The following is a 19588-nucleotide window of genomic DNA, read 5'->3' as shown; positions in this document are numbered from 1 at the left end:
TGCTTCAATACTGTGGAATGATTCCCCCCTATCCGTTCCCTGAACTTCTATACAGCAAAATAAAAGTTTTAAAGTATTTTCTAGCACTGTCCCTAACACCTGCTGACATCTCTCTCACTAAGTACACTGGAAAATGGCTGAATCAAAGATGGCTGAGGCTATTTATAGGGCTGTGACATAACAGGGCTGGCTGGCTGCTGATTGGCTGCATGCATGGCATTGTGGGTGATCCCTCAATCCCCGAGTTCCTTGCTTTATGTCCTAACACATGCAGCAGCCATTTTAAAATATGCGATTAGTTACCACGAAGCGCGTCGAAATGCGGATTCGGTGCAAAATGAATTTTTCCTGAAATTCAGATCGAATTCCACTTCGTCAACTTCGATTCGCTCATCTCTAATGTCAACCCTTTTTCTAACAAAGCTAAACCAGCCCTTTTCCTGAGATGGATACAGAAATCTTCCCATTCATTGCTCCAATTGCTCTGCTAGATTGCTCATAGGTCAGGGGGCATGTCCTTTCTCAGGGGACATGTTCTGTCTGCTCAAGCTCCCTCCCTATCACAACTTAGCAGGAGTGTCCTTCATCAGTAGGTATTTCCTTTCTACTGCAGCTCTCTTCCTGTAGCTGTCACAGCTTCTAAAAGGTAGATAGGACTGGTGATAGTAGAAGGAAGGAACTGAGCATGTGCGACCACCACAATGAGGTGAACAGAAAAATTATGACAATAACAAACAAAAGGGGGCGCTATACAGATACATTTTACTTAACTCAGTGACTATTCTAGATTTTTAATGACATGCAATTATGAAAGTATTCAGATGCAGGTGCTGTTTTGAAAAATGTAGAATAGTTAATTAATGGACAACTTCAGTCTCATTTCAAGAATCCTGTCACCTTTTAGAGTTGATGATTGTAGAAGGGAAAGCTCAGCAAGAACTAGTGTATATTTCAGGGCATAGATATTTTTTTTGTGCTGAACAAGGTACTAGGTATGAAATTCCTGATTGCTTCCTAGGTCTTTCATTGGAATGCTTCTGGTATTAAAGGGGTCATGCCATGATTGATGTAAAAATGAAAATCAAACATCATATAGTACATGACGATACCTTTCTAACAAAGCTAGAACCAGCCCTGTACTTCACTGCTCCAATTGCTGTGCTAGATTATCTTCACCCAGGCACCTCAAGAGGTGTGTCATTTCTGCTACAGCTCTCTCCCTGTAACTGCTACAGCTTCTAACAGAACATATGGCTGGTGGCAGTTGAAGATTTAAATTGAGAATGTTCAACCAGCTCAGTGAGACGGACAAAAAATAAAGAAAAGAACGAACAGCAGGTGGCAATATACAGATACATTTTATTGAATAACTCTGTGGCTATACTAAACTATTAATTATGCAATTGCAAAAATATAACTAGAAAAGCTACAATTTCTGGGGAAATTGTGTGAAGTGTTCTTGCCTCCACCAGTAGTCTACAACTGGAGTGGGCGGAGTAACTGGGTGGAGTGGCTTGAGTAACTGTTTTGCGGTTAGAGTGGCTGGAGTAACTGTGGAAAGGTTGGACTGGGCAGATTAACTTCATGGAGTGGGCACAGTAACTGTGTGGAGTGTTTGGAGTGAGTAAAGATAGTTAACATTACACTAACCAATTGATTGATCAGATTTTAAAAGTGCACATGGCAAGCTTGATAGAGTGAGAAATGCATTTCAACTTTTATTTGTTTATATATATAGCACATTTAATTGCAATGTTGTTGCCCAAATTGCTTCACAGTTACATTAAAACATACATTTCTAAAAACATTAGCAGCCGATTTGTGTAGGTGGGCTTGAAAATGAGGGAGTGGTGGCAGTTTAGAAATCATGTCCTAAATTTTTCAGCTCACACTCTAGCTTTTGTCACTCTGCTCGCACACCTGGGTTCCTATGGCAACTCACTCTGCAGCAAGGGCAGAGAAGAGCGGTTAAAAACAAACTGCTCCAACTTGCTCACTTTACTGGCGGTTGCCATCTTCAAACAGTTGTAGTTTAAAAATTATAAATCCTACAGTGAAGAGCTTTCTATTGTGAGAATCACAAGACCCAGACCTACATTTTGATGCATAGTATGTCTCTGAAATATTAAAAATGAAGGCACAGGTGGCTAGAGTGGAGTTTCAATGAGTGTCAATGGGCGGCGTGAGTTGCAAACAAATGGTCATATTGTGAAAACGATCAGGAATATGGCTTAGTTGTGGACATTTTTAGTGGCAGCAGGGATAGCTGAACGTTTTAATATAAGATTTGTGTAGGTGGGCTTGAAAATGAGGGAGTGGTGGCAGTTTAGAAATCATGTCCTGATTTTTCAGCTCCCACTCTAGTTTTGAACATTCCGCCATTCATTCCTATGGGACCAATTTCGCCACAAATCGGGAACAATCCGCACGTTTCGGTATATTACTGTCTATTTAGTGTAAAAACTGTGGGAGGAGTTAGGGTGGTAAATTTGGCTATAATAAGAATATATATGTGAGATAACAGTAAGTGGTCTTGCCATGCAAGAACAATTAATAAATACTTTACCTGTAATTTGAGTAGATGATAGCTGCACCCAGATAACCGCCACAAGTAAACCAAACATAGATTTCATTTTCACCACAAGGACGTTACTGAAGCATTCTAAAGAGAAAATTTTGTTGTGAGCAGTATAATACATATGTTAATAGAGTTCAAATAACATTTCCCATGTACGGACATGCAGTATAAAAGAAAAAAAAACGCACTATAGTCCGAGGTTCGACTATTGATACTGACATCTGAACAATTCACAAGTATAAGCAGTAAATGTGCACGGTCATTTGATACTTCTGCTCTGAAATCCCTTTAGGCTGTGCTCACCCTTAGTATTCAGGGGTTAACCTCAAATTATGCTTACCATCAAATACTGGAAGCCTGATGGACGCTATAAGACCCCTTTAGGGTCAGTGGGGTAATTTACTTAAGAACAGCGTTTCACATGCTGGCCTTAGTAAAAACACTTCTGGCGGAAGATCCAACCAAATTATTAAGTGGCACGCATCTCTTAATACATTTGTCGCATCTTCTACTGTCCATGCGCCAGAACAGAAATCTACTCCAGACAGAAGCTGGATAAAATTTCTGGTGCAATGTGTGCCAGTTTTCTGCCAGAGAGGGGTCGTTGATCCAGGGAGTTATTCTGATTGCCTGATTGGAGTCGGGAAGGAATTTTTTATTCCCCTAAAGTGAGGAAAATTGGCTTCTACCTCACAGGGTTTTTTTTTTGCCTTCCTCTGGATCAACTTGCAAGATGACAGGCCGAACTGGATGGACAAATGTCTTTTTTCGGCCTTATGTACTATGTTACTATGTTACTATGTTATTTATCAAAAATGCTATGAAGGAAAAATAGCAACCAATCAGATTCCACCTTTCATTTTTCAGCTCTCCTTTGGAAAGTGAAAGGTGAACTCTGATTGGTGGCAGTGAGAAACGAAGCCAGTTTTTACACCATACACCAGTTTTGATAAATCTCCCCCAATATTGTTAAATGAGTTGGGCCATGGAGCTGCTGCTCTCGGCCTACCTCCTCCCGACCACTTTTTGGAAAAGTGTTTCCAAAAAGTAGCAATTTTTGTCACACAAAACGACACTTGCCACAAAATTTGTGACTTTGCTATGCCAGAAATCTTGCTTAGAACGCCAGTCCATAGTTTGACCCTCAATGGGTGTCTGCTTTCATTTTTTTTTTAAAACTGATCCATTACAGAGTTGTGTGTCCAGCAAATTTGCATGAGTGAAGCTTAATAACTGACATGAATGATGGTCTAAATGTATGACGAGAAATAAATTTTCCATTGTAAAACTTAAACTGACTAGAGAATGAAACCTCTCTATATGGGTGTGCCTTTAACAATGGCAAGTGAAGAAAGGTAAGTGACACTTTTTTTTTACCTCAGAGAAATACCGCTGCACTCATGTGAACTGGTGCCATATAATACCACGTTTGTGGCACTGCAGGACAAATATGGAAAATTCTGCTTTTTTTTCCTGCAGCTACCGTATTACAGCTGGTCTCTGGGTGCTTTAGCTGCAGGACTCATAGGGATCGGAGATCACTATTCAGTTGTCTGGATGATACAATCTCTTTAAGCAATTTTTTTATTTAAACATATGGGGGGGTCATTTCTGAAAAAATATACTCCACATTTTGGTGTATTTAAGGAGCAGATTCTGTTGTAGCTCTTTCCCTGTGTACGCCACTTACACCTCTTTTCTCAAGTTCTGAAAAAAGGGGGCGTGTCATGGGAGGGGAAGAGGGCAGGCCCTTCTCATTCATCATTTCTGGCGTAAAAAAATTACTTAAATCTACGCCAGTAAAAGAGCGGCCGCCGGATCATAATTTATGTAAAGGACGGCGCCTCTACATAATTGGGCATATCAAGATGCAGTGAACAGGGACTAAGACCGGCGTCTAAATCAACAATCTTAGTAAATGACCCCCATGGTGCCTATTATATCTTCAAGTCTCATGAAAGTCATTTGGGCGACTTTGGTGTGCGAGAATAATACTTTAAAGATGGTAGTTACTTTTGACCCAGAAATACTTGTCACTCTTGAGTACTGATTGTGAAACCGTTGAACCAGGTCATAAAGATCTCCTGTGAAATTTAAAAAAACACCCTTCACCTCTCCTGACTCGTCTGTTCTAGTAACTACCGTACGTGCAGTCCTGGATCAATATCAATTGTGGAGCATCTTTCCATATAAAGCTATGTTGTGCCGTTCCTCTATTATTCCTTACTAGAAGTTTATGTATGAACTGCCAGCGCTCTGTAATAGTTCCAACTTAGTGTTAGCAGTTGCGGGATGTCCGTGCACCCTCTGCCACTCACAGCACTGCTTGGATAATGTCAGACGGTGCAGGGACACCTCCCCACCTGGTAACACCAAGTTGGACCGATTGCAGAGTGCCAGTGATTCTTGCATAAGCTTCTAGTATGGTACAAAACAAACAAAGTAACCAGGTTACTAATCTGTCATTCACGTCAGAGCTTCCTAGCACTGATCCACTTTCAAAAGTGAAGTGAAAATTCAAACAGGCTTGATCCAGCGAGTACAATTAAAAATTATCATAGACTTTATAGGTGCATCTTAAAACATCTGGGAAGTCACAAGAAACAGCTCCACGCTTACATGTCTCTACTGCATACCGGCAGTCTTACTCATAGTAAATAGATAGATAGAAACACATGGGGTCATTTATCAAACTGGTGTGAAGTAGAACTGGCTTAGTTGCCCATAGCAACCAATCAGATTTCTCCTTTTATTGTCCAAAGAAGCTGTTCAAAATGAAAGGTGTAATCTGATCAGGAAAACAATTTAAAGTAGTAGGGCACACCACCACTTGATGCCACAGGGAGAGTTAATATAAAGATATTTATTAAATCATTATAACATATAGTACTTGTGACATATAATATTAAAATTTGCTAAAACACATAAACTAAAATTATTACTATAAAATTCCTAAAATACAGTCATCAATAATGTAATCTGCTGGGTTATAAACAAAATCTTATATGTACCAGTCTCTCCTAAGGGTTAATTAACCCAAATGATGTCCCAGGAGGGGATAATGTACATGAAAGATTCAATCTGATAGTCGGATATAATATTTGAATGATAGTCACTTGTATTTTTGTGGATTAAATGCCACTTATCCTGAATCGCAGTAATGCCGCAAGTAAGTCGCTGCCTAATTGCAAGACTAAGCCGGAATGATTTTTACTCACTGTTTTTGGGTAATGACGGTTTTCATATCACTCGTGGCGTCCCACGTGTAGTGAAAGTCTTTTATGGGCTGCGGTATGGTGCGGTTTTCACTTGCTGCAGAAATGGTGGAAAAACTTTCGGGATCCTCGGTGGTTATAAATAGCTGTGCTGTCTCAGAGATCACCTGGAAACAAATACCTTCTGCGTTATTTGTTCGTAATATGCAGGGTTGGTTTTCACCAGGAAAGATAGGTCTCAGCAAGAAATGACAGGTATCCAGCTTTTCTTTATAACGGAATGCAAATTCACCGATCCCTTTCTTGAAGCGCTTATTCTCCTCCGGTTCTGTACTTTTATCTCATGGGATTAGTTACCATACGCGTTTCGGAGTGGGCTACGACTCCTTCTTCAGTGGTGCTGATACCACTGAAGAAGGAGTCGTAGCCCACTCCGAAACGCGTATGGTAACTAATCCCATGAGATAAAAGTACAGAACCGGAGGAGAATAAGCGCTTCAAGAAAGGGATCGGTGAATTTGCATTCCGTTATAAAGAAAAGCTGGATACCTGTCATTTCTTGCTGAGACCTATCTTTCCTGGTGAAAACCAACCCTGCATATTACGAACAAATAACGCAGAAGGTATTTGTTTCCAGGTGATCTCTGAGACAGCACAGCTATTTATAACCACCGAGGATCCCGAAAGTTTTTCCACCATTTCTGCAGCAAGTGAAAACCGCACCATACCGCAGCCCATAAAAGACTTTAACTACACGTGGGACGCCACGAGTGATATGAAAACCGTCATTACCCAAAAACAGTGAGTAAAAATCATTCCGGCTTAGTCTTGCAATTAGGCAGCGACCTACTTGCGGCATTACTGCGATTCAGGATAAGTGGCATTTAATCCACAAAAATACAAGTGACTATCATTCAAATATTATATCCGACTATCAGATTGAATCTTTCATGTACATTATCCCCTCCTGGGACATCATTTGGGTTAATTAACCCTTAGGAGAGACTGGTACATATAAGATTTTGTTTATAACCCAGCAGATTACATTATTGATGACTGTATTTTAGGAATTTTATAGTAATAATTTTAGTTTATGTGTTTTAGCAAATTTTAATATTATATGTCACAAGTACTATATGTTATAATGATTTAATAAATATCTTTATATTAACTCTCCGTGTGGCATCAAGTGGTGGTGTGCCCTACTACTTTAAATTGTTTTCTTAATCATTTTAAGGGATTGGGTGAATCCTTTTTGCAGGTGCGCCCATACCATTCTTGAGCAGCAGGTGAGCCCTCTCTAAATATTTGATTGGAATCTGATTAGGGTTGCCACTCGGCCAGTATCTCACCGGCAAGGCCGGTATTTTAGTGGCCCTGCCGATGCCGGTAGTTTTTTGTTAATGTTTAATGTTAATTGCCAGTATTTTCCTTATAAGGACTGCTACTAATGAGCGCTTCTATTGTGGAGTGCTCATTAATGCAGCCTTCCCCCCTTCCACCTGTCCTGCACATCCAGTCAGTAGGGAGCGTTCACCACAGTGCGAGCAAATGGATGAGGTGAGTGTTTTTTTTTTTGACAGAAGTAGAGAAGGGAGCATTATTCTTGCGTGGGGGCAATAATGGGGGAAATTATTCTTATTGGGGGCCACTAATGGGGGCATTATTCTTCCTGGGGGCATTATTCTTCCTGGGGGGCAATATTCTTCCTGCGAGCACAAATGGGGGGGCATTATTCCTACCGGGGCACTAATGGGGGCATTACTGGGGGGGCACTAATGGGGGCATTATTTTTACTGGGGGGCACTAATGGGGCCATTAATATTACTGGGGCACTAATGGGGACAGTATTAATTCTTGGGGGTGCTAATGGGGGCATTATTAATTCTGTGCGGCACTAATGGGGACATTAATATTACTGGGGGGCATTAATATTATTGGGAGCCACATTATTGCAGACTGTGTTAAGCCATGCCCCCTTGTGGTGTGGCTTAACTTGGCCGGTATTTTTTGTTGGGAAAGGTGGCAACCCTAAATCTATTTGGTTGCTATGGTCAACTAAGCCAGTTGTACTTTACACCAGTTTGATAAATGACCCCCAAAATTGTTATTACACTGGGAATGCAAGTAGTTCCCAAAGCAGACATGTCAGGAGAGGTGACAGGCCCATTTTAAGCAGATAATAAGAAACGTCACTGCTAGTTTATATTTTATTCATAAAAAAAAATAAAAAAAATTATTATATATTATTATTTGTGGTCGGGACTACTGATGACGGAAAACGTGGGGACATCTTGAAAGATCCGTGGACCTGACATGGCTGAAGTGTGCCCTTAGCCACCTGCAGGGTAAGCCTATAAGAGGGCATACCCTGAAGAAAAAAAGAGAAAAACCCAGAGGGAGGGAACCCAGGGTGGGGCACGAGGATCGCACGTACTGTGGGAAGGAGGGAGGTGGCTATAAAAATAAATCTCCGTCCCTCCCACAAATACAGGCTGAAATCAGCCTTAAAACTTGTGGTCGGGACTACTGATGACGAAAAACGTGGGGACATCTTGAAAGATCCGTGGACCTGACATGGCTGAAATGTGCCCATAGTCACGTGCGGGGTAAGCCTATAAGGGGGCAAAAAACAGACCAGTCAGGTAAAGAAGTGTTCTTTAAAGATTTATTATACATCGCAAACAACTTACAGCACGAGAGTGCGAAAGGCTTTTGAAATTTCTGAGGATTGGGTACATAACGATTAAAACAGGAGGACTGCCATCTGCCCATTTTCCTGATGATCTGTGACGGGACCCCTTGTTTTGAAGCTGCCGAAGCAGTGCCTATACGGAAAGAATGGCCCGACACGGAGCATGGATCGAGGCCCATACCGGATATGAGAATGCGTATATGCTTGATGAACTGTGAGGAGGTAAGCGGTTGGCCTTTAAAAGGTAGCAGCGGCTCATCTGGACTTGCGTCCCTCAACATGGCCATTAACTCCTTCAGAACTTTGACCGGACACCAATCGTTATGAGACTGGAAATACCTGATTTTGACTTCCAGGCCTACCTGTGAAGTTTTGGTGATTTTTAATGACAAGGAGAAATGATCCTCTAGCCAAACTAACTGGCCAATAGAGAGCCCTTTATCCTTAGCCGAAACACAAGTGAATTCCCTTGGCCGTAGAAAACCATAAAAACTAACATACATTGCCGCTTTTATGACAATGCTAGAGTATGGCCCAAAAGGGTTGCCGTCCAGGACTTCAGACAGGGAACGGAACAGATCTCCAGAGACTGGCTGACGCCTCGGGGCACTCCCCGCACAATCTTTCTCAATACCCCTGAGAGTTGCCTTGATGATTGGGGATGCAAACACTGACCTGCGCCCAGTCTGCTCCAGCAGGGAGAAATGTTGTACCCCGGCTAGGTATAATCGGATAGAATTATAGGACAGCTTGAGGTCTCGATGACAATAAGCCAGGAAAGCCATAATATGCTTGTGGTTATCTGGAACAATACGACAGTCTGGGAGAGACCTTGCAAACTGTTTGAAGATGTTCCATCCGGTTTTATAATTTCTTGCCGTGTTGGCAGAAAGGGACTTGCCGACTAATTCGTAGGTGGTCGAGACGTGGCCTTCTATTTCAATACCAGATCTTGATATACTGGAGGGGTTAACCCATGTGGTTCTGCTTCTGGCATGACCTGGAAAAAAGTAGCAAAATTGAACCGCGATAGGGCATCTGCCGCCAGATTTTTGGAGCCCTGTATGTGATGGCAGCAAAAATGGAAGTTGTAATGTAATGAAAGCAAAACCAATTTACGCACAAAAGGCATAATTTGCCGGGAGTCGGATCTGCCTTTCGCCAGAATGCACGCCACCTCTTCAGGGAGCCGAGCTTGCATGAGTTCGGTGTCAAGAGTAATACCTAAGAAGGTAATCACTGTAGCAGGGCCCTCTGATTTTGAAGGGGCCACTGGCACGTTAAGGCTGGAGAAAATATTTAGAAGGGCGTCCAGCATGTTGCAGCTGGAACCAGGGAAATCTATCAGTAGGAAATCATCCAAGTAATGGATGACCAGGATTGACAAGGATCCAATGTAAAGCCTGTGCCAATTGATCAAAGAGCCATGGACTGCTCTTGGAGCCGAATGTGAGGCAGTTAGCAAAATAGTACAGACCTGACCACTTAACACCATAATATTTCCACGGCTGTGGCAATGGGCGTCCGCAGGGGGGGCAACGGGGGGCAAGTGCCCCCCCCCTGGCCCGCCACAAACTAACCCTACTACTTACTAGTACTACTATTTTGTTGTGGCCGGCTGACTAACAGCACTGAGTGAAAGCGCACGCCCGGCCTGAAAGAGTGAGGAGGGGGCGGGGCCCGCGGCCTCTCTGAGCTCCACTGCCTGGCCTGTCTCTAGACTCTGCAGTGGCTGCTGGAGCATGCCGCAGGCTCGCAGCTGCCGCACAGGCACGTCTTCATGTGACGTTGCCACTGAGCTCCGCCCCCAGAGAGAAGAAGGAGCGACGAGCGAGCGCGGCGCGTCAAGGGTCAAGGGCCTGACTGCCTGTCACAGTCACTCCCTGAGCCAAGTTCGGTTCCAACTTCCAAGTTTCCTATTCCAACAGTCACAGAAGTAACGTTATTACAGGTATTTATATTTGGTATAAAGAGAAAAAGAAAGATAACAACAAGTGGATGGATCATGGTGGATCCCATGTCTGCCACTGGCCCATGAGATGGTCTGGAGTGGGAGAAATGTGCCAGGGGGGGGGGGTGGGGAGAGATGTGCTGCTGCTAGCCCACTGGCCCATGGATTGGAGTGGGAGAAATGTGCCATGGGGGAGGGGGGGGGGGACAGAAGGAGAGATGTGCTGCTGCCATATGGCACTGGCCCATTGAGGGGAGAAATGTGCCATGGGGCTGGGGGGGGGAGGAGAAATGTGCTGCTGCCAAGAGCCACTGGCGTATGGAGTGGGAGAAATGGGGGGGAGGGGAGAGAGATGTGCTGCTGCCAACAGTGCCAATGCCCATGGAGTGGTAGAAATGTGCTATGTGGGGGGGGGGGGGGAGAGATGTGCTGCTGCCACTGGCCCATGGAGGGGGATAAATGTGCCATTCGGGGGGGAGGGGGTGGAGGGTGGGAAGTGTGCTGCCATGATGGAGGGGGGAGAAATAATGTGCCGCGAAGGGGGTGATGTAAAAAGAAGGGGGTGATGACGAGTCACGTGACATGGAGGGGGAGAAATGTGACATTAAAGCCGGGGCCCGGGGGGGCATCATTGGGGGCACTTTTTACTGGCACATTATTAGGTTGCACTATGGGGTCACTTCTTACTGGCACATTATTGGGGGGCACTATGGGGGCACTTCTTGCCAGCACATTATTGGTGGGCACTATAGGGGCATCTACTGAGGGCGAGGCTACAAAGAAGTGGTATGTTATATGGAGGGCTCTGTACAGTAGTATTTTATACTGGGACATATTATGGTGGGTATTATGGGGAAGGGGGAGAGGAATACTATGGGGTCATCTACGGGGGGCACTAAGAAGGGGTATTTTATGCTTGCAAATTATGGGGGACACTGAGGGCATCTACTGGGGCACTATATAGGGGCATTTTATACTGGTACATTATGGGGGCACTAGGAGGAAGGGGGGAGAGGAGCACTATGCGGCATTTACTGGGGGCACTATATAGGGGTATTTTATACTGGTACATTATGGAGGCACTATGGGAACATTAGCTCAACTGGGGGCATTACAAGGGGGTATTTTTTGTACTGTCTAATATAAGGAGAATTAGTTCTACTGGGGGGGCATTATGATGGGTTTTATTACTCCCCCATGGTATGACTCCCTAGTAGCAGCCTCTCCCTGCTCTGCTATCCCTCTGCCCCTTCTCCAAATCCTTATTATTAAATCTTTCTCATTAGGATAAAACACAACATCAGCTCCACGAGCCCCCGGCCAAAGTGTTGAAGTGGCGTCTGGGATCCCCAAGGGCCAAGTCAAGTAATTGTAAGTTTTCATGTAAAATATATTTATGTTATACACATACAGTATAGCTTACACTGTGCCGCACAATATACAGTTTCTTCTGTATGAACGTCCACAAATTAAATCTCCAAACTGATTGATGAACCAGATGTGTGGGCCAGCCACGATTAAACCTATTATTGTTTTTATTAATGAGAGTACTCCCTGAGTGTTAGGTGTGGGGTGACCAGGCGGTATATGAAGGGGCAATACTGGTATTATATGGACAGCAGATATGGCATCCTCTGGGCAGTACTGTCTATGGTCAATTCATCCTTAACAAGCACCCTGACTGCCACCTGCTTGGCTATCAGTGAGTGACAGTCCGTCAGTGTCACAGTGTGACTACTGAGTCTCTCCCTGACTCTGAGTGTTAGGTGTGGGGTGAGTCACTGATAGCCAAGCAGCAGGCAGTGAAGTGCCATGAGAGCCAGGCCAAGCAGGTGGCAGTCAGGGTGCTGGTGAAGGATGACCATAGACAGTACTGCCCAGAGGATGCCATCTCTGCTGTCCATATACCAGGCAGTATTGCCCCTTCAATCATATACCGCCTGCCCGCCTGGTCAGGGTGACCAGGCAGGCAGGCGGTATATGAAGGGGTAATACTGGTGGTAGGCCTGGTATTCTGCAGACCATCTGCTTGTAAGTTACATATGACAATGTGGATACAACTTTGTATTCCTGGCACTTATAATATCCATTTAAGGCTACTTTCACACCTGCGTTCGGGTGTCCGCTCGTGAGCTCCGTTTGAAGGGGCTCACAAGCGGCCCCGAACGCATCCGTCCAGCCCTAATGCATTCTCAGTGGAGGCGGATCCACTGAGAATGCATCAGTCTGGCAGCGTTCAGCCTCCGCTCCGCTCAGCAAGCGGACACCTGAACGCTGCTTGCAGCGTTCGGGTGTCCGCCTTGCCGTGCGGAGGCAAGCGGATCCGTCCAGACTTACAATGTAAGTCAATGTAAGTCAATGGGGACGGATCCGTTTGAAGATGACACAATATGGCTAAATTTTCAAACGGATCCGTCCCCCATTGACTTTCAATGTAAAGTCTGGACGGATCCATTCAGGCTACTTTCACACTTAGAATTTTTTCTAAGTTATAATGCAGACGGATCCGTTCTGAACGGATACAAACGTCTGCATTATAGGAGCGGATCCGTCTGAGCAGACATCAGACGGACCCGCTCTGAACGCTAGTGTGAAAGTAGCCTAAGCTTTTCTATCACGTTGCACAGCTCATGCATTATTATACTTTGTGATAATGAATATACCCCTCCCCTTCATTACATTCTCAGAAACAAGCAGAGCATGGATGTCAATAAAATTATGCCCCCCCCCTAGAAAAATTTCTGCGGACGCCCATGAACTGAGCCTTTCTCAAGCAAAGGTATACAAGCTTGTGCCTTCATTAAATAGCACTCAAATAATCTAGTGACCAATGAACATACAAATACAAAGTCATGTGACAAATTAGCATATCCAAATCATGTGATTAATTAACATATCCGTATCATGTGATCAATTGCACATACAAATACCCATTCACATTGTGCATAAAATTAAACCTGTTAAAATATCCAACCACTTTACATCTGATAATGTGTTTCCAAAGTGATAGTAATATATCCATCTTAACAGTGAACTTTATCCTTGTAGTGATAATAGATAGTGTGTGAATCAATTAAAATATACATCCATGTAGACAGGAGGCAAAAGAGGATGCCGGATTATGCGCATGCACTGGTTTCCACATACGTGGTATAGCGGAGCCGTGCTATTGGCGATAGAGTGGAGCCGTGCTGCTGGCGCAATCCTGGTTGTGAGATTTGTTCTTTGACACTCTGTGGCACCTGTACTGTTAGTAAAAAGAGATGCGAGTTTTGGCCATTATTCACATGGACGCGCGATATTGATTGGCAATGTCATGTCTCTTGGTAACGCCCTCTTTTGCCTCCTGTCTACATGGATGTATATTTTTATTGATTATTTGAGTGCTATTTAATGAAGGCACAAGCTTGTATACCTTTGCTTGAGAAAGGCTCAGTTGTGAGCTGAAACGTTGCAATTGTTCCACATGGGTGAATAAAGACATCACGTTTTTTCAAGTCTTGGACTGCTGTCCGATTTGATACGCATATATATATATATATATATATATATATATATATACAGTACAGACCAAAAGTTTGGACACACCTTCTCATTCAAAGAGTTTTCTTTATTTTCATGACTATGAAGGCATCAAAACTATGAATTAACACATGTGGAATTATATACATAACAAACAAGTGTGAAACAACTGAAAATATGTCATATTCTAGGTTCTTCAATGTAGCAACCTTTTGCTTTGATTACTGCTTTGTACACTCTTGACATTCTCTTGATGAGCTTCAAGAGGTAGTCCCCTGAAATGGTCTTCCAACAGTCTTGAAGGAGTTCCCAGAGATGCTTAGCACTTGTTGGCCCTTTTGCCTTCACTCTGCGGTCCAGCTCACCCCAAACCATCTCGATTGGGTTCAGATCCGGTGACTGTGGAGGCCAGGTCATCTGGCGCAGCACCCCATCACTCTCCTTCATGGTCAAATAGCCCTTACTTTCAAAGTTTTCCCAATTTTTCGGCTGACTGACTGACCTTCATTTCTTAAAGTAATGATGGCCACTCATTTTTCTTTACTTAGCTGCTTTTTTCTTGCCATAATACAAATTCTAACAGTCTATTCAGTAGGACTATCAGCTGTGTATCCACCTGACTTCTCCTCAACGCAACTGATGGTCCCAACCCCAGTTATAAGGCAAGAAATCCCACTTATTAAACCTGACAGGGCACACCTGTGAAGTGAAAACCATTTCAGGGGACTACCTCTTGAAGCTCATCAAGAGAATGCCAAGAGTGTGCAAAGCAGTAATCAAAGCAAAAGGTGGCTACTTTGAAGAACCTAGAATATGACATATTTTCAGTTGTTTCACACTTGTTTGCTATGTATATAATTCCACATGTGTTAATTCATAGTTTTGATGCCTTCAGTGTGAATCTACAATTTTCATAGTCATGAAAATAAAGAAAACTCTTTGAATGAGAAGGTGTGTCCAAACTTTTGGTCTGTACTGTATATACACGCTCACCTAAAGAATTATTAGGAACACCTTTTCTATTTCTCATTAATGCAATTATGTAGTCAACCAATCACATGGCAGTTGCTTCAATGCATTTAGGGGTGTGGTCCTGGTCAAGACAATCTCCTGAACTCCAAACTGAATGTCAGAATGGGAAAGAAAGGTGATTTAAGCAATTTTGAGCGTGGCATAGTTGTTGGTGCCAGACGGGCCGGTCTGAGTATTTCACAATCTGCTCAGTTACTGGGATTTTCGCGCACAACCATTTCTAGGGTTTACAAAGAATGGTGTGAAAAGGGAAAAACATCCAGTATGCGGCAGTCCTGTGGGAAAAAATGCCTTGTGGATGCTAGAGGTCAGAGGAGAATGGGCCAACTGATTCAAGCTGATAGAAGAGCAACGTTGACTGAAATAACCACTCGTTACAACCGGGGTATGCAGCAAAGCATTTGTGAAGCCACAACACGCACAACCTTGAGGCGGATGGGCTACAACAGCAGAAGACCCCACCAGGTACCACTCATCTCCACTACAAATAGGAAAAAGAGGCTACAATTTGCACAAGCTCATCAAAATTGGACTGTTGAAGACTGGAAAAATGTTGCCTGGTCTGATGAGTCTCGATTTCTGTTGAGACATTCAAATGGTAGAGTCCGAATTTGGCGTAAACAGAATGAGAACATGTATCCATCCTCTGATGGCTACTTCCAGCAGGATAAAGCACCATGTCACAAAGCTCGAATCATTTCAAATTGGTTTCTTGAACATGACACTGAGTTCACTGTACTAAAATGGCCCCCACAGTCACCAGATCTCAACCCAATAAAGCATCTTTGGGATGTGGTGGAACGGGAGCTTCGTGCCCTGGATGTGCATCCCTCAAATCTCCATCAACTGCAAGATACTATCCTATCAATATGGGCCAACATTTCTAAAGAATGCTATCAGCACCTTGTTGAATCAATGCCACGTAGAATTAAGGCAGTTCTGAAGGCAAAAGGGGGTCCAACACCGTATTAGTATGGTGTTCCTAATAATTCTTTAGGTGAGTGTATATATATATATATATATATATATACACATACACGCACAATGCACAACTACCTTTAGCAAAAGATTTCTATACTGCAGGAATAACCATAATAATAACAAGCCCCCGGCACCGCTCACACCAGCGCAACGTCACAGCGTTCCACATGCCGCTTGCATCGCCCACACCTGCGTGCCGTAAAGGAGGTCGAAGCACCGCCATTTCTGTTCATCAGTCACAGCACTATCAGCCATATGGAGAGGAGCCCCTGTCAGCAGTCTGACCTACCAGTAGCTACCAGCAGTCTCAGCACCAGCAGTCAGTGCCAGTCGTACAGCCATAGCCACCAGTCACAGTGCCAGCAGTGTCAGCCACCAGTCAGTGCAATAGGAGAAAGAAAAAAAGAGGTTGAGTGGTTCCACCAGGGCTAAGAGCCCTGGGGAAAAGGCGCCAGAAGGGTGGAGAGAATTATAGTGAGGGTAGGTTAAATTAAAGTAGCACCACAATCTAAGTGCCGTTCAATAGAGATTGAGGGAAGGCAGCACAAGTGTTATGGGGAGATTTTCAAAAATTTCATTCCCAATGGGAAGATGCAAGTAGTAGGTGAACTTGGTCTGGTGGTACCAGAGTAAATGGATCCAACTGTGACCTAGTTAAAAAAGAAAACACTGTAGAAGGCGCCACTCCCAAGAATGTGGAAGAAGTGAATGTAGTAAGTAATGCCCCCTTGTCTCCGGTGGGTGGTGGCAATACAGAATATTCTCCAGAGGAGATGTTGTAATTCTGAAAATTTGAGTACTCACTTCACAGGGGGGGATAGTCACAGGATAAATCTCAAGACACCTGTGACTAACTGCCCCCCTGGCCAGGATCGCATATCAGATGGTACCAATTGATGGCAGCCGACACCAAGGCTTCTGATCAATGTAGTTTATTACAGTAAAAAAATGTCCAACGCATTTCAGAGGTCTCACAACCCTCCTTCTTCAGGGGTCTTTTTTACAAGGTCTCCTGTCCTTTAGGAGAAGATGCTCCTTCTTGGGAGTGGTGCCTTCTACAGTGTTTTCTTTTTTAACTAGGTCACGGTTGGATCCATTTACTCTGGTACCACCAGACAAAGTTCCCCTACTACTTGCAGCCACCAGTCAGTGCCAGTCATCTCAACCAACAGTCAGTGCCACCAGCCACAGCCACCAGTCTCAGCGACCAGTCAGTGCCAGTGTAGCAGTCTCAGCTACAACCCCAACACTCAGTGCCAGCGGTCTCAGCCACAAGACGCAGCCAGCAGTGTGAGCCACAGCCACCAGTCAGTTACAGCAGTCTCAGCCGCAGCCAGCAGTCTCAGCCACAGCCACCAGCCGCAGTCTCAGCCACAGCCAGCACTTAGTGCCAGCAGTCTCAGCCACAAGCTACAGCCAGCAATCCTAGCCACAGCCACCAGTCTCAGCCACCAGCCACAGCCACCAGTCTCAGCCACCAGTCAGTGCCAGCAGTCTCAGCCAAAGCCACCAGTCAGTGCCAGCAGTGTCAGCCACAAGCCACAGCTGGCAATCTCAGCCGCAGCCACCAGCCACAGCCACCAGCCACAGCCACCAGTCAGTGCCAGCATTCTCAGCTACAGCCAGCACTTAGTGCCAGCAGTCTCAGCCACAAGCTGCAGCCACCAGCCGCAGTCAGCAGTCTCAGATACAGCCACAAGCCACAGCCACCAGTCTCGGCCACCAGCCACAGCCACCAGTCTCAGCCACCAGTCAGTGCCAGCAGTCTCAGCCACAGCCATGGTCCCTTTATCAGTGTGGCCCTACATGATAGTGCTTACCTACATTATGGCTACCACACCTTCAATAGCATGGCCTGGCCCTGCCCCCGATGATGTGCAGGCTTATCATTAGCCAGTTGGTTTACTATTACACAGGTTTTGGCATCTATTGGCGCTACCTTAGGCGATGGTTGTATAGTTTGAACAGTAACATCCTTACTGAACCCTAGGCTAATGGGTTTTTTGTCTGCCGACGACTGTACAACCACATTGTCTTGTTGCCTTAGTTTGTACGGTTTATTGAATCATTTAGTGTCTTAGCCCTCACTGTGTCTTTACACCTTATTGCCCTCTGAGGAACCCTGTTGAGGGGTGAAACGCGTCAGAGTGTAATTGATGTTTCTATAGGGCATAAGTAATATCTAGGACATAATTGTTGCGTCTCTTGGACACTTTGCCAACCACCTTAACCATCAAGACAAAACTGTATATGATCTGAATTGTTGTTAATTTTCTTTTTCTTTGCTTATCCCCTAGGGCCTGCTTAGGGCGTACTAGTGAGCATTGGGCACACCTACCACCAAGGTCTGACCCCAGGCTCAGGGCATACAGTTAGGGATAGTTAGGGATGGATTTTCCCCACTGCCCTCTCCCCTGACCAAAAATTGTTTTGTTCTTTCTATCACATTGTTATTGTTTTGGGTTTTGATTGTCTGAACCCTTTATTAATGAGAATGGTGTCATATGCTGGATTTGCTTTTCCTATAAACACAATACTTCAACTTCAAATACCAATGTGAGTACAACTGAACTAAATATCTCTTCCCAGTCCATAATACAGTCCCTGTAAGACCCTAATCTGGCTGCCTTGTGTGTTTAATTACTGTGGCTTTGTCTTTGACAGTGGCTGAGCTGAGAATGGTGTCTCTGCTTGGGATCTTGCATAGTGCCAGATTTTGAGACAAAAGATTCTTCAAGTTCGCTTTCCAAGACCTCAAACAGTTACAGATGCTTTAGCTTTAATACTTTTGCCAATTAAAGCTCTAATCCTGAAATTGTAATTTATGCTTTGCTATAATGAAACATGCTTTGGGGTGTTGGATCTTTAATGTGCAGAGCATTTCAATGGCATGTCTTATGTAGTCTGCTACTTATTGACCAAGGACTTGGCTTGTGATTTGGTGGACTTTAGTATACCCAGTAATAATATTACTCAACTGATATTTTGTATCATTGTGCCATGTTCTCTATCCCACACTGTTTATGAAATTAACATTATTTTTGTGTTATGGGCAACACTGATATATGTGCCGTATAGAGTTATTATAGGTTTAAAAGATTATACAATCCATAGGGCAGCATTATGATTTAACTAGTGAGTATTGTCTGGTTCATTATACACTGCTCAAAAAAATGAACACAAAAATAACACATCCTAGATCTGAGTTAATTAAATATTCTTCTGAAATACTTTGTTCTTTACATAGTTGAATGGGCTGGCAACAAAATCACACAAAAATAAAAAAATGGAAATAACATTTTTCAACCCATGGAGGTCTGGATTTGGAGTCACACGCAAAATTAAAGTGGAAAAACACACTACAGGCTGATCCAACTTTGATGTAATGTCCTTAAAACAAGTCAAAATGAGGATTAGTAGTGTGTGTGGCCTCCACGTCCCTGTATGACCTCCCTACAACGCCTGTGCATGCTCCTGATGAGGTGGCGGACGGTCTCCTGAGGGATCTCCTCCCAGACTTGGACTAAAGCATCTGCCAACTCCTGGACAGTCTGTGGTGCAACGTGACGTTGGTGGATAGAGCGAGACATGATGTCCCAGATGTGCTCAATTGG

The 19588-nt window shown here is 44.0% G+C and overlaps 1 protein-coding gene across 2 annotated transcripts in view; it reads right to left on the bottom strand.

Moving 5' to 3' along the window:
* LOC121001130 (collagen alpha-6(VI) chain-like) overlaps positions 1–19588 on the bottom strand; it is a 353819-nt gene that overhangs the window by 264517 nt on the left and 69714 nt on the right. For both annotated transcript variants that reach the window (XM_040432059.1, XM_040432060.1), the window contains exon 2: positions 2567–2662. In XM_040432059.1, coding sequence (XP_040287993.1) covers positions 2567–2633 — 67 coding nt within the window. In that variant the 5' untranslated portion in view covers positions 2634–2662. The remainder of the gene's footprint in view (positions 1–2566; positions 2663–19588) is intronic.

The sequence above is a fragment of the Bufo bufo genome, chromosome 5, assembly GCF_905171765.1.
Source record: "Bufo bufo chromosome 5, aBufBuf1.1, whole genome shotgun sequence".
Taxonomy (NCBI): Eukaryota; Metazoa; Chordata; class Amphibia; order Anura; family Bufonidae; genus Bufo; species Bufo bufo.
Note: the sequence above shows the minus strand (reverse complement) of the source record. Positions and strands in the feature narration are given on the sequence as shown.